We start from the raw sequence: 14,722 nt of genomic DNA on the forward strand, positions 1-14,722 counted from the left end.
TATATGGTTGCTATGTGCAACTGGTTCTCCACAGCAACCAATCAATTCACTGCTTTACTCTTTAGGGGCGTGGCCAATGAAAGAATAGCAGCCAATGAAAGAACACTTTTTTTTTTACTACTACAGAGGAAAGCAGGGATCTAATTGGTTGCTATGGGCAATGGCTCTGTCACAGAAACCAATAAATCACTGCCTTACTCGTTAACGTGGCCAATAGCAACCAATCAAATGAAAGCTTGTTTCCAGTGGCATGTGGAAAAATGAAAGCCGCAATCTCATTGGTTGCTAGGGGTAACTGCTCCGTTGCTTGCCCGCGCCTGTTTTCAGTCAGGGAGCCCTGGGTAACATGGCTGACAGGAGATAAAGCGTCATAATGGAGGCCCAGTCACAGTGCTGCGACACCAGCTCACGGCCTGCGGCGAAGGAGAGCACTGATGCTGGGAGTTGTAGTACCACACGGCCTGGCTGTGAGGAGCGGATGAGGTGACTGTCAGCCGCCCGGGCCTGGAGCTGCCGGTTCTCCTCCGCTCTCCCTCCGCCAGTGACGTGAGGTGCGGGGGGGAGGAGGCCGGAGCGGCCCGGGGGGAGGAGGAGGAGGCCGCGCCCGCTCCCCTCGCTCATTGGCCGAGGCCCCCGCAGCCCCCTGATCCGTAGACCCGAGACCCCGGCGGAGAGAAGATGCCCGGAGCCCGGCAGGTAACCGGAAGGGCGGGAGGGAGGACAGGCCGCGGCCGGGGGCGCCGGATCCATCATAGACAGGCCGGTAGGGTCTATAGAGGCCGAGGGTGTGCGACCCCCCAGATATACAGAGCATAGAGGACCCCCAAACCGGTGTATAGGCCCAGACCCCGTCCAAATCCTGCCCGTACAGAATGAGATAGGAGAGACCCCCAAATACTGTCCATACAGCCTGAGACCCCCAAATACTGTCCATACAGCCTGAGACCCCCAAATACTGTCCATACAGCCTGAGACCCCCAAATACTGTCCATACAGCCTGAGACCCCCAAATACTGTCCATACAGCCTGAGACCCCCAAATACTGTCCATACAGCCTGAGACCCCCAAATACTGTCCATACAGCCTGGGAGACCCCCAAATACTGTCCATACAGCCTGGGAGACCCCCAAATCCTGTCCATACAGCCTGTGAGACCCCCAAATCCTGTCCATACAGCCTGAGACCCCCAAATACTGTCCATACAGCCTGGGAGACCACCAAATCCTGTCCATACAGCCTGTGAGACCCCCAAATCCTGTCCATACAGCCTGAGACCCCCAAATACTGTCCATACAGCCTGCGAGACCCCCAAATCCTGTCCATACAGCCTGTGAGACCCCCAAATCCTGTCCATACAGCCTGTGAGACCCCCAAATCCTGTCCATACAGCCTTTGAGACCCCCAAATCCTGTCCATACAGCCTGAGAGGAGAGACCCCCAAATCCTGTCCATACAGCCTGAGACCCCCAAATCCTGTCCATACAGCCTGAGACCCCCAAATCCTGTCCATACAGCCTGAGACCCCCAAATCCTGTCCATACAGCCTGAGACCCCCAAATCCTGTCCATACAGCCTGCGAGACCCCCAAATACTGTCCATACAGCCTGAGACCCCCAAATCCTGTCCATACAGCCTGAGACCCCCAAATCCTGTCCATACAGCCTGAGACCCCCAAATCCTGTCCATACAGCCTGAGACCCCCAAATCCTGTCCATACAGCCTGAGACCCCCAAATCCTGTCCATACAGCCTGAGACCCCCAAATCCTGTCCATACAGCCTGAGACCCCCAAATCCTGTCCATACAGCCTGAGACCCCCAAATCCTGTCCATACAGCCTGAGACCCCCAAATCCTGTCCATACAGCCTGAGACCCCCAAATCCTGTCCATACAGCCTGAGACCCCCAAATCCTGTCCATACAGCCTGAGACCCCCAAATCCTGTCCATACAGCCTGAGACCCCCAAATCCTGTCCATACAGCCTGCGAGACCCCCAAATACTGTCCATACAGCCTGAGACCCCCATATCCTGTCCATACAGCCTGAGACCCCCAAATCCTGTCCATACAGCCTGCGAGACCCCCAAATCCTGTCCATACAGCCTAAGACACAGGAGAGACCCCCATATCCTGTCCATACAGCCTGACACCCCCATATCCTGTCCATACAGCCTGACACCCCCATATCCTGTCCATACAGCCTGACACCCCCATATCCTGTCCATACAGCCTGACACCCCCATATCCTGTCCATACAGCCTGACACCCCCATATCCTGTCCATACAGCCTGAGACCCACAAATCCTGTCCATACAGCCTGCGAGACCCACAAATCCTGTCCATACAGCCTGCGAGACCCCCAAATCCTGTCCATACAGCCTGAGACCCCAAATCCTGTCCATACAGCCTGAGACCCCCAAATCCTGTCCATACAGCCTGAGACCCCCAAATCCTGTCCATACAGCCTGAGACCCCTAAATCCTGTCCATACAGCCTGAGACCCCCAAATCCTGTCCATACAGCCTGAGACCCCCAAATCCTGTCCATACAGCCTGAGACCCCCAAATCCTGTCCATACAGCCTGAGACCCCCAAATCCTGTCCATACAGCCTGAGACCCCCAAATCCTGTCCATACAGCCTGCGAGACCCCCAAATCCTGTCCATGCAGCCTGCGAGACCCCCAAATCCTGTCCATGCAGCCTGCGAGACCCCCAAATCCTGTCCATGCAGCCTGAGACCCCCAAATCCTGTCCATACAGCCTGAGACCCCCAAATCCTGTCCATACAGCCTGAGACCCCCAAATCCTGTCCATACAGCCTGAGACCCCCAAATCCTGTCCATACAGCCTGAGACCCCCAAATCCTGTCCATACAGCCTGCGAGACCCCCAAATCCTGTCCATACAGCCTGAGACCCCCAAATCCTGTCCATACAGCCTGAGACCCCCAAATCCTGTCCATACAGCCTGAGACCCCCAAATCCTGTCCATACAGCCTGAGACCCCCAAATCCTGTCCATACAGCCTGATAGGAGAGACCCCCATATCCTGTCCATACAGCCTGAGACCCCCAAATCCTGTCCATACAGGCTGATAGGAGAGACCCCCAAATACTGTCCATACAGCCTAAGATACAGGAGAGACCCCCATATCCTGTCCATACAGCCTGCGAGACCCCAAAATCCTGTCCATACAGCCCGCGAGACCCCCCAAATCCTGTCCATATAGCCTGCGAGACCCCCAAATCCATCCATACAGCCTGAGAGGAGAGACCCCCAAATCCTGTCCATACAGCCTGAGAGGAGAGACCCCCAAATCCTGTCCATACAGCCTGAGAGGAGAGACCCCCAAATCCTGTCCATACAGCCTGAGAGACCCCCAAATCCTGTCCATACAGCCTGAGATACAGGAGAGACCCCCAAATCCTGTCCATACAGCCTGAGATACAGGAGAGACCCCCAAATCCTGTCCATGCAGCCTAAGATACAGGAGAGACCCCCATATCATGTCCATACAGCCTGAGACCCCCAAATCCTGTCCATACAGCCTTAAAGAGACCCCCATATCCTGTCCATACAGCCTGAGACCCCCATATCCTGTCCATACAGCCTGAGACCCCCAAATCCTGTCCATACAGCCTGAGACCCCCAAATCCTGTCCATACAGCCTGAGAGACCCCCATATCTTGTTTATACAGCCTGAGAGACCCCCATATCCTGTCCATACAGCCTAAGATGCAGGAGAGACCCCCATATCCTGTCCATACAGCCTGCGAGACCCCCAAATCCTGTCCATACAGCCTGAGAGGAGAGACCCCCAAATCCTGTCCATACAGCCTGAGAGGAGAGACCCCCAAATCCTGTCCATACAGCCTGCGAGACCCCCAAATCCTGTCCATACAGCCTGCGAGACCCCCAAATCCTGTCCATACAGCCTGCGAGACCCCCAAATCCTGTCCATACAGCCTGCGAGACCCCCAAATCCTGTCCATACAGCCTGCGAGACCCCCAAATCCTGTCCATACAGCCTGCGAGACCCCCAAATCCTGTCCATACAGCCTGCGAGACCCCCATATCGTGTCCATACAGCCTGCGAGACCCCCATATCGTGTCCATACAGCCTGCGAGACCCCCATATCGTGTCCATACAGCCTGCGAGACCCCCATATCGTGTTCATACAGCCTGAGAGACCCCCATATCCTGTCCATACAGCCTGAGAGACCCCCATATCCTGTCCATACAGCCTAAGAGGAGAGACCCCCAAATACTGTCCATACAGCCTGAGAGACCCCCAAATCCTGTCCATACAGCCTGAGATACAGGAGAGACCCCCAAATCCTGTCCATACAGCCTGAGATACAGGAGAGACCCCCAAATCCTGTCCATACAGCCTGAGACCCCCAAATCCTGTCCATACAGCCTGCGAGACCCCCAAATCCTGTCCATACAGCCTGCAAGAGCCCCAAGCCCTGTCCATACAGCCTGCAAGACCCCCAAATCCTTTCCATACAGCCTGAGACCCCCATATTGTGTTCATACAGCCTGAGACCCCCATATCCTGTCCTTGCAGCCTAAGATACAGGAGAGACCCCCATATCCTGGCCATACAGCCTGAGAGACCCCCATATCCTGTCCATACAGCCTGACACCCCAATATCCTGTCCATACAGCCTGAGACCCCCAAGCCCTGTCCATACAGCCTGAGAGACCCCCATATCCTGTCCTTACAGCCTAAGATGTAGGAGAGACGCCCATATCCTGTCCATACAGCCTGCGAGACCCCCAAATCCTGTCCATACAGCCTGAGAGGAGAGACCCACAAATCCTGTCCATACAGCCTAAGATACAGGAGAGACCCCAATATCCTATCCATACAGCCTGAGAGGAGAGACCCCCAAATCCTGTCCATACAGCCTGAGAGACTACCATATCCTGTCCATACAGCCTGAGACCCCCATATCCTGTCCATACAGCCTGCGAGACCCCCAAATCCTGTCCATACAGCCTGCGAGACCCCCAAATCCTGTCCATACAGCCTGCGAGACCCCCAAATCCTGTCCATACAGCCTGCGAGACCCCCAAATCCTGTCCATACAGCCTAAGACACAGGAGAGACCCCCATATCCTGTCCATACAGCCTGACACCCCCATATCCTGTCCATACAGCCTGACACCCCCATATCCTGTCCATACAGCCTGACACCCCCATATCCTGTCCATACAGCCTGACACCCCCAAGCCCTGTCCATACAGCCTGCGAGACCCCCAAATCCTGTCCATACAGCCTGAGACCCCCATATCCTGTCCATACAGCCTGAGAGGAGAGACCCACAAATCCTGTCCATACAGCCTAAGATACAGGAGAGACCCACAAATCCTGTCCATACAGCCTGAGAGACTCCCATATCCTGTCCATACAGCCTGAGACCCCCATATCCTATCCATACAGCCTGAGAGACTCCCATATCCTGTTCATACCGCCTGAGACCCCCATATCCTGTTCATACCGCCTGAGACCCCCAAATCCTGTCCATACAGCCTGAGAGACCCCCAAGCCCTGTCCATACAGCCTGAGACCCCCATATCTTGTTTATACAGCCTGAGAGACCCCCATTTCCTGTCCTTACAGCCTAAGATGCAGGAGAGACCCCCCATATCCTGTCCATACAGCCTGTGAGACCCCCAAATCCTGTCCATACAGCCTGAGAGGAGAAACCCCAAATCCTGTCCATACAGCCTGAGAGGAGAGACCCCCAAATCCTGTCCATACAGCCTGAGAGGAGAGACCCCCAAATCCTGTCCATACAGCCTGAGAGGAGAGACCCCCAAATCCTGTCCATACAGCCTGAGAGGAGAGACCCCCAAATCCTGTCCATATAGCCTAAGATACAGGAGAGACCCCCATATCTTGTTTATACAGCCTGAGAGACCCCCATTTCCTGTCCTTAAAGCCTAAGATGCAGGAGACGCCCATATCCTGTCCATACAGCCTGCAAGACCCCCAAATCCTGTCCATACAGCCTAAGAGGAGAGACCCACAAATCCTGTCCATACAGCCTGCGAGACCCCTAAATCCTGTCCATACAGCCTGCGAGACCCCCAAATCCTGTCCATACAGCCTAAGATACAGGAGAGACCCCCATATCCTGTCCATACAGCCTGAGGTACAGGAGAGACCTCCAAATCCTGTCCATACAGCCTAAGACACAGGAGAGACCCCCAAATTCTGTCCATACAGCCTGAGAGACCCCCATATCCTGTCCATACAGCCTGAGATACAGGAGAGACCCCCAAATCCTGTCCATACAGCCTGAGATGAGACCCCCAAATCCTGTCCATACAGCCTGCGAGACCCCCAAGTCCTGTCCATACAGCCTGCGAGACCCCCAAATCCTGTCCATACAGCCTGAGAGGAGAGACCCCCAAATCCTGTCCATACAGCCTAAGACACAGGAGAGACCCCCCAATCCTGTCCATACAGCCTGACACCCCCCAATCCTGTCCATACAGCCTGACACCCCCATATCCTGTCCATACAGCCTGAGACCCCCAAATCCTGCCCATATAGCCTGAGATAGAGGAGAGACACCCAAATCCTGTCCATAAAACCTGTGTCGTGGATCCCCATACTAGTCGCGTTATTAAGGGAGCGCTGGAGAAGGGTCAGGCCCATGTAAGCACAGAAAGTAGGCACTCCGCACAAAGAATTGCAATTTAAGGTATTTTTATTAACATTATAAGTAATGTTTTGGTCTACATGACCTTCATCAGATGCAATGGAAGCATGTAGTTTGGGTAAGAAATCCAGGTAGTGCAGTAATGTTCTCAGCTCCTGTGCTGGGTATGGGAGTCTTGATACTATTACAACCTTAAAGCGACTCTGTAACCAAAATCTGTCCCCCGCAAAGCGCTTGTACCTCTGATAGCTGCTTTTAATCCATTATCTGTCCTGGGATCCGTTCGGCAGGTGATGCAGTTATTGTCCTGAAAAACAACTTTTAAACTTGCAGCCCTGTGCCAAACTGCCATGGCCTAGACTGTGTGTGCATTAGGCTGGCACACCCTCTCCGTCCCTCCTCGCCGCCCTCCTCATTATTTGGAATGCCCCAGGCAGGTATTCTCCTATTCATCACTTTTCTGAACTCTGCACAGGTGCCTTAACGATCCAGCCCATGTGCCGTGCTGACACAGGTGATGAATAGGAGAAAATCTGCCTGGAGCATTCCTAAAGATGAGGAGGGCGGGGAGGTGGGACAGAGAGGTTGTGCCAGCCTAATGCATACACACTCTAGGCCACGGCCGTTGGGCACAGGGCTGCAAGTTTAAAAGTTGTTTTTCAGGACAATAACTGCATCACCTGCCGAACGGACCCCAGGACAGATCTTGGATTAAAAGCAGCTATCCCAAGGTACAAGTGGTTTGGGGTGGGCAGATTGTGGGTACAGAGTCACTTTAAAAGTCCTGGTGTATGGTCTGTCCGGGTTCAGGCTGGGCGGTGTGCGTCGGCGGATGCTGTACCAACTGTGGGAGACGCTGCCAAAAGAGCTGACAACATTACTGCACTCCCTGGATTTCTCACCCAAGCGACCAGCACCCATGTAGACCGAAACATTACTTATTTTCTCCTTTACCACTTATGTAAATAAAACTACCTTAATTGCCATTCCTTGTGTGGAGTACCTACTTTCTATGTCCATAAAACCTAGGCCTAAGAGGAGAGGTCCCCAAATTCTGTCCATACGGCCTGAGAGAGGAGAGTCTCCCAAATAGTCTCTATACAGCCGGGGCCTGAGAGAGGGGATAGACCCCCAAATCCTGTCCATACAGCCTGAGGTAGAGGGGAGACGCCCAAATCCTGTCCATACAGACCATGCCTGAGAGGAGAAACCCCAAATACTCACTGACAATACTCTTGGGCCTGACAGAGGAGAGACCCCTAAATCCTGTATGTGCAGCCAGGGCTGATGAGAGGAGAGACCCCTAAATCCTGTATGTACAGCCAGGGCTGATAAGAGGATAGACCCCCAAGGGCCTGTCTTCCCATGTCTGTCATTTACCACATTTGTGTTCTTGATTTCTTGTTATTTTCAGTATACCTGTATACTGTATACCATGTACTTGCCTATGTTCACACAGTGTATAAACAACAGACGTTGTTCAAGGCGGCTGTTGTTTGCAGTGTCGAACAGCTGCTGTTTGACGTTTTCATGCACCTAATATTACCATATTAGACCCGAACCAATCATATAAAATAAGAAAAAATGGCAGCACCTCTATGCCTGTGTTCACACTGCAGGTTGCATGCTGCATGTGGCTTATGTACAGACCAAAAAACAGAAAGTGCAACAGCAACCGACAGGTACAAGTGCTTACCGTATATACCACCCCCACCCCCGTGTACACACGATAAAAACCTGCCCTGTAGATATGAAAAAATGTGTATCTTAGCAAACTATTTAGTCAAACAGAGTGTACCATGTCACCAGAGTATATACAGTAAGCGCTTGCACCTGTAGGTTGCTGTTGCACTTTCTGTTTTTATGTCTTAATGACATGTCAAAAGTTTTTTTTAGATTGACACCCTTTATAGGTGGTCATACAGATTACTAGTCTTACATTGCAGGTGTCACAACAACTCTCATACTCCTTATATTACACTTTAATGTTTTCTCATACATAGCCTGATGGCTAAAGGCCCTATTCCATGGAACGATTATCGGCCGTATTTGGACGATATCGGTTGTTACGGCCGATAATCGTCCCATGGAATGGAAGGCAACGATCAGCCGACATCGTTCATGTCGGCTGATTGTTGCGTTGTTTGTCTTTCAAGCATGTTGAAAAACAAATGACTGTGATAGCAGCGATCTGCTGCCGTCGCTCTGAGGAATAGAAGCGAAAGGCAGCAGCAGACTGCCACTATCCTCTATGGGCTGCCCGGACGATCTAGCGATCACCTGGGAGCACCCCCGCGCCTCCCTGCAGCCCCCCCTGCACTTACCCGCTTGCTGCCGCCGTGTGAAATATCGGTGGCAACGAGCGCTGACAGCGCTCATTTGCTCCTTACAGTGGAATAGGGCCTTAAAGGGAACCAATCAGCCCGTTTGGGCTGATATGGTTCCCTTGAGCATTGTATAAAGCACCTGGAGCGGCCCCTGCACGTACCGGCCGCGGCCGCAGCAGGTGCTTTATAACGGAGAAAATGACTTTTATTCCCAGGCTCGTGACTAGATACGAGCGGGGAAGTAGTCATGGTGGGCGGCTCCCCGCTCGTATCTAGTCACTGCACTCTGCCTGTCAGCGCGCTCAGAGGGGATGATTGACAGGCAGAGAGGTCCGTTACTGGCCTCTCTGCCTGTCAATCATCCCGCCGAGCGCGCTGACAGGCAGAGTGCAGTGACTAGATACGAGCGGGGAGTCGCCCACCATGACTACTTCCCCGCTCGTATCTAGTCACGAGCCGAGGAATAAAAGTCATTTTCTCTGTTATAAAGCACCTGCTGTGGCCGAGGCCGGTACGTGCAGGGGCCGCTCCAGGTGCTTTATACAATGCTCAAGGGAACCAAATCAGCCCAAACGGGCTGATTGGTTCCCTTTAAGCTTGGGACCAGCTTAAAGTTTGTCTGCCATTTAAAAAAAAACTTTTACCCTGTTTTGGGCAGGGATGGGGAACCTTCATATGCAGTGTTGTTGTGAATGAGAAACCTGGACAGCTATGGACTATCTCAGCTATCTTTAGCGATTATTCTTGGTACTGTTTGGGATCTCGTGACTATCTGGTTGAAGCATCCTGTCTGTGCTGTAGTGTGACACACTACCCCCTTCTGGTTTGATGATGTGGGAGGACACACTACCCTCTTCAGGTGTGTAATGTGGGGGAGGAAACCCTGTCCCCTGCTGGTGTGATGATGTGGGAAGCCGTCGCATAGGACACTGGTCACCCCTAGTAATGATACAAGAGCACTAACAGCTCAGTAATACATACAGAACATCCTGCGGCGGCCACGTGTTGTCTCTCATGGCTTCCAGCTGCACAGGGTTCTCCTGTAATGTCCCCTCCGGATTGTAACACTTCACTAGATTTATCACCCATCCAGCATTTATGGTGAGCAGCACCACATCCGACCAATGTCCAGGATCTACAGGACCAGCTGTAATGTCTGTGGTGACTGTACTGCCGGACACCATATGGGACCTGTATGTCCAACTGTGTTCCATCTTGTATCCAGGCTAAAGGCACCAACAGGGTCCTAGAGCCTCTGCACAATTGTATGGTTTATTTATCACTTATATATCATTACGTCACAATTATATCATCATTCCATTTACACACGTACATCCTTTTTGCCATTGAGTGTATATAAATATCACTATAGTCCTGTTTGCCAGTCACCCCCATATTATCACCTCTTAGTACCCATCACCTAGTCGTGTATGTACGCATCTCGCCCATGATGTGTACTGGTCATTTCCATAGATGTTCTCCTTACACCATACCATGTGGCTGCCACCTCAGTACTATGTATCTGTCACCTCCATACTATATCTATCACTAATATATTCTGTCATATTATCATACTGACGTCTACTAATGCTGTTTGTACCCATACCATGTACATGTCCGTGCTGTACTTTTAGGTTGTGTATGTGATAGCACTAAGCATCTTGTACATGGTGCCATTTGCTATATGATGCTTGACTCCTGTGAACCCTGTATATAATCCCCCCTGCGTATAGCTCATCCTCATCGATTGACATGTGGCTTTATGTGCTGGCAGGTTTTGTGAATGACTTGGAATAACCATGGATCCGGGTGGCGGAGGGCTGGAACTCCAGATACAAGAAGCCAAAATTCCTCATACGATGATCATGCAGGACTTTGGTACGGTCATCTATTATTTTTAACATACACATCCTAGTGCTATCAGATAATTGTAATAAATCAATGACTATAATGTGGGTCTAAACATTTTCTATCTCCCTTGCTCTCTGCAGTGGCCGGGATGGCAGGCACAGCCCACGTCGATGGTGACCACATTGTCGTCTCTGTTCCGGAGGCCGTGTTAGTTTCTGATGTCATTACTGATGATGACCTCACGTTGGCACAGGAGGAGCTATCTGATGAAGTTGTGCAGGGTCCTGACATCATCAGCGAGGATGACGTTGTTACAGAGAGCGTCATTGTACCAGAGGCCGTCCTGGAAACAGACATCGCTTTAGAGGCGGAGCTGGAGAGCAGCCATCATGTTTTGGAATCTGACATCATAACTGAAACTGTTACCGACCAAGTGTTTGTGGCCGATCTTGTCGCTGGGACTGATGGTCACTTGGCCCATGTGGTACACGATGCAATGTCAGGATCTCACTCTCCCACCATGGTGTCACAGGAGGTTTTGGTGGCCAGCTGTGACTCCGATGCCATAATCCACTCCCCTGACATACAGGCTACTGGCTCCTCCGTAACCATTAAAACAGAGGATGAGGATGATATGAAAGGACCTGCTGAAGATTACCTGATGATATCATGTAAGTAAAGCTCTAAGTAAGTGTGCATAGTCTAAAGAAAACATTAAAGAGGAACTCCAGCAATCCCATAAAAAAAAGGCACCCACCGATCCCCCGCCCATTGTCTGACACCTTTCCCACTTGCTTACGCTGCTCCTAGACCCAGATTTAAACTTTTACAAATGATCCCAGGTTTACATCTTGTCACCTGGCCAGAAAACTACATCTTTCAGCATACATTGCATCTCTGAACGAACTGCAGGGTACCCGCCCCTGACTCCATCTGCTTCTGTTTTGCAGAGTAAACACAGTATCTATCTACCTATTCATCTATATAGATATATTAGAGAGATGAAACAACAGTGTCTCCTTTCCCCTATACTACTCAAAGAGGCTGTTGTTCTCCTGCCCCCTTGGTCAGGTGATCACTGTGTGATGTCAGTGGTGGGCGGGATTACAGATGAGGCGTTCTTGCTTGCCTGACAACAGAAGACAGAGATCATGTGACTTCTGTATCAGAAGAGGGGGGGGAAGACAGGAGTGGAGACCAGGAAGTGTGGATTTTCAGCAGCTTCAGGCAATGTTCTCACAAAGTAACTGCAAATAATGGCTGTTGTTGCAAACCATTGGCCGTTACTAATGATTTTGACCGTTAATATCAGCCAATGTTTTGCAACCATGGCTGTTAGGCTGGGTTCACACTGCGCTTTTTTTCATCCGTTTTTTCTTTTCTTTCATCGTTTTTCCGTTGATTAAAAAAATGAATCAAGAAACATATCAAAACACATCCGAGTTTTTTTTAGCGTACATGGTTGACCATGTGTTTGTGTACGCTAAAAAAGACATAAAGCAGATGAAAAAAAACTGATTGCAAAAAATGCAGTGTGAAATCGGCCTTATTTGCAGTTATTTTTTCCATTGTGTGAACATAGCCTCGGGGTGTCAGGATGTGCTGCAGACAAAAATAATTCTTGTTATAGAAACCTATTACACACAAGCTTAGATTATTGTTGTGGATTGAACAGGGTTATATCTTTCTTTAGGAGTTCCCCTTTAAGTTTATAAGGGAGCTCCCTGCCTCCTGTCACTGAGGGTTTCTACTACATTTTATGCCTGAATATTATCTTCCTTTATTCATCATTCTTGGCACTGCCAAGTTGTTTTATACACACATTATGTACTTACCTGCTCCCCAGTGTGTACATGTCATCCCTCAGGTCCCTAGAGGCGTCTTGACAGCTCAGAGGCTGATGGTAAAGCACTAAAGGCCTAGACACATTAGTCTTCCAGCATGGCAGCCTTGGTATGTCATCAAGAACCTAGGAGCTGTCAGGTAGTCACTAGTAAGATCTTGTGGACCCCTTTGAAAACAGCTGAAAGAAGTGCTGTATATTCCATATGGTGTGTGGTTATTTTGCTTGGGAAGGGGCACTTACATAGTCATTATTAACATTAAGGCTTTTCTAAACCCTGCCCTTGTTTTTTTTCTGTTCACAGTGTATTTACTTGAGGTATCAAACTCAGAGAGCCCAGCTTTCATGTGGGGCTCCTTAAGCTTGTATTCCTCATGAGGCACAGAGGGGATCATGACCCCATAAATAAGAGCCCGAAAGATTATTGTCACTCACCCATCACATGCCATTGTACGTTGGTTGTGTAAGTACTCGCACATACAGTAGACTGTACAGATAGACCTCTGAGAGACTAATCTGCCTGTTCTCTACAATCTGTAAACTACACCCCCACTATTTGTCACCATTTCAGATGTGAGTTGTATGTTGATATCCTTCTCTTTCTTTCAAATAGTTATGAGCTCTATGTGCCACCAACAGGGGGAGCTCCTTGTATACAGATTATCATTGGCTTCAATGGGAGCTGTAATGAGCGTATACATCTGTATGCAGTGACCACTGGCAGAAAGAATTAAACTATTGTATCACTCATTATAAATACATTATATTGCTTATCTTGCACATTGCTACATACTGTATTATACCCTAGAGCTACTTAATCACTATTCTGCTGGTGGGGTCACTGTGTACATACATTACATTACTGATCCTGTACTGATCCTGAGTTACACCCTGTATTATACCCCAGAGCTGCACTCACTATTCTGCTGGTAAGGGTCACTGTGTACATACATTACATTACTGATCCTGAGTTACATCCTGTATTATACCCGAGAGCTGCACTCACTATTCTGCTGGTGGGGTCACTGTGTACATACATTATATTAATGATCCTGAGTTGCATCCTGTATTTTACTCCAGAGCTGCGCTCACTATTCTGCTGGTGGACAGACTCCACCTTACGGCTTAATTGAGCCCTTTAATGAAGGGGCCAGACAGTTTTTCTAACATCAGGTAAAAGTACAGCAATGAAACTCCCTAGAATGTAATTGCTGTGAAGCTCACACTATGACGTTTCAGCCCTAACCCCTGCAGAATAGTGACTGTAGTTGTACACTATAATGCTGGCTATACCTTGTGTAATATTGGTGTCTAGTGTTCAGCTCCTTGCATTTGTCTTAGGCAGACCCATAAGATTTTTTTATGGCTATCACCCTTTATATTTGTGGATAGTAATGTGGATTGTAACGGTCCTATTACACAGAGCAATTGTTAACAATAAGCGATCGCAAACAAGATCGTTTATCGTTAACCTGAAATTGTTCACCATATTACACAGAACGATGGTCATTAGTTACGATTGTTACTATGATCGTTTACTCCATTTAATCACGGCAAAACAATGAACAATGTGCAATTACACTGAACAATTAGTGAAAAAATGCGGAATTACAGCGAACGATTAACAATGATTTTAGGTTCAGATCTAAATCAGTGATCAACGACACACAAACTATTTTTCGCTCGTTGCCTGCAATTACACAGAACGATTATCGTGCAAATTCGAATGATATAACAATTTTTCTCACGATAATCGTCACATGTAATCAGGCCCTAACACTTGAAGAAGAGCTTATCTTTCATGAGCCTTTCCCATGCATATCCTCTGTGTCACTCCGGTGCCAAGCCTAGCACTAGGTGGATGCTCAAAGTAAAGCTAATTGTGCCCCCATGTCCCTTGTTCTTAGAATCAGGAACTGGGCCTGGGCAGCAGCCACTTATATCCAGGGGGACAAGTGGAACATTCCCACAAGAAATCTAGATGTTTGAGGATAATGACAGGAGTAAGGAACCTTGGCTCTCAGGCT

General features: G+C 49.7%; 2 protein-coding genes across 11 annotated transcripts in view; one reads left to right on the top strand and one right to left on the bottom strand.

Annotated features, from left to right (window-relative positions):
* Positions 1-14,722, bottom strand: part of POF1B (POF1B actin binding protein) — a 482,431-nt gene that overhangs the window by 406,431 nt on the left and 61,278 nt on the right. The window lies entirely within an intron of this gene.
* The window catches only part of ZNF711 (zinc finger protein 711), a 28,554-nt gene continuing 14,010 nt past the window's right edge, over positions 179-14,722 (top strand). For 3 of the 9 annotated variants that reach the window (XR_011364757.1, XR_011364758.1, XM_069985649.1), the window contains exons 1-3: positions 182-696; positions 10,776-10,879; positions 10,993-11,523. Coding sequence is in view for 7 of the 9 variants with exons in the window: in XM_069985649.1 (XP_069841750.1) it covers positions 10,801-10,879; positions 10,993-11,523 (610 nt within the window). In the remaining 2 variants the exon portion in view is untranslated. Of the gene's footprint in view, positions 697-10,775; positions 10,885-10,992; positions 11,524-12,999; positions 13,146-14,722 lie in introns of those variants that run through there. The other 6 variants (XM_069985650.1, XM_069985651.1, XM_069985647.1 and 3 more) reach the window with 5 other exon arrangements.

The sequence above is a fragment of the Dendropsophus ebraccatus genome, chromosome 10 (genome assembly GCF_027789765.1).
Source record: "Dendropsophus ebraccatus isolate aDenEbr1 chromosome 10, aDenEbr1.pat, whole genome shotgun sequence".
Lineage (NCBI taxonomy): Eukaryota > Metazoa > Chordata > Amphibia > Anura > Hylidae > Dendropsophus > Dendropsophus ebraccatus.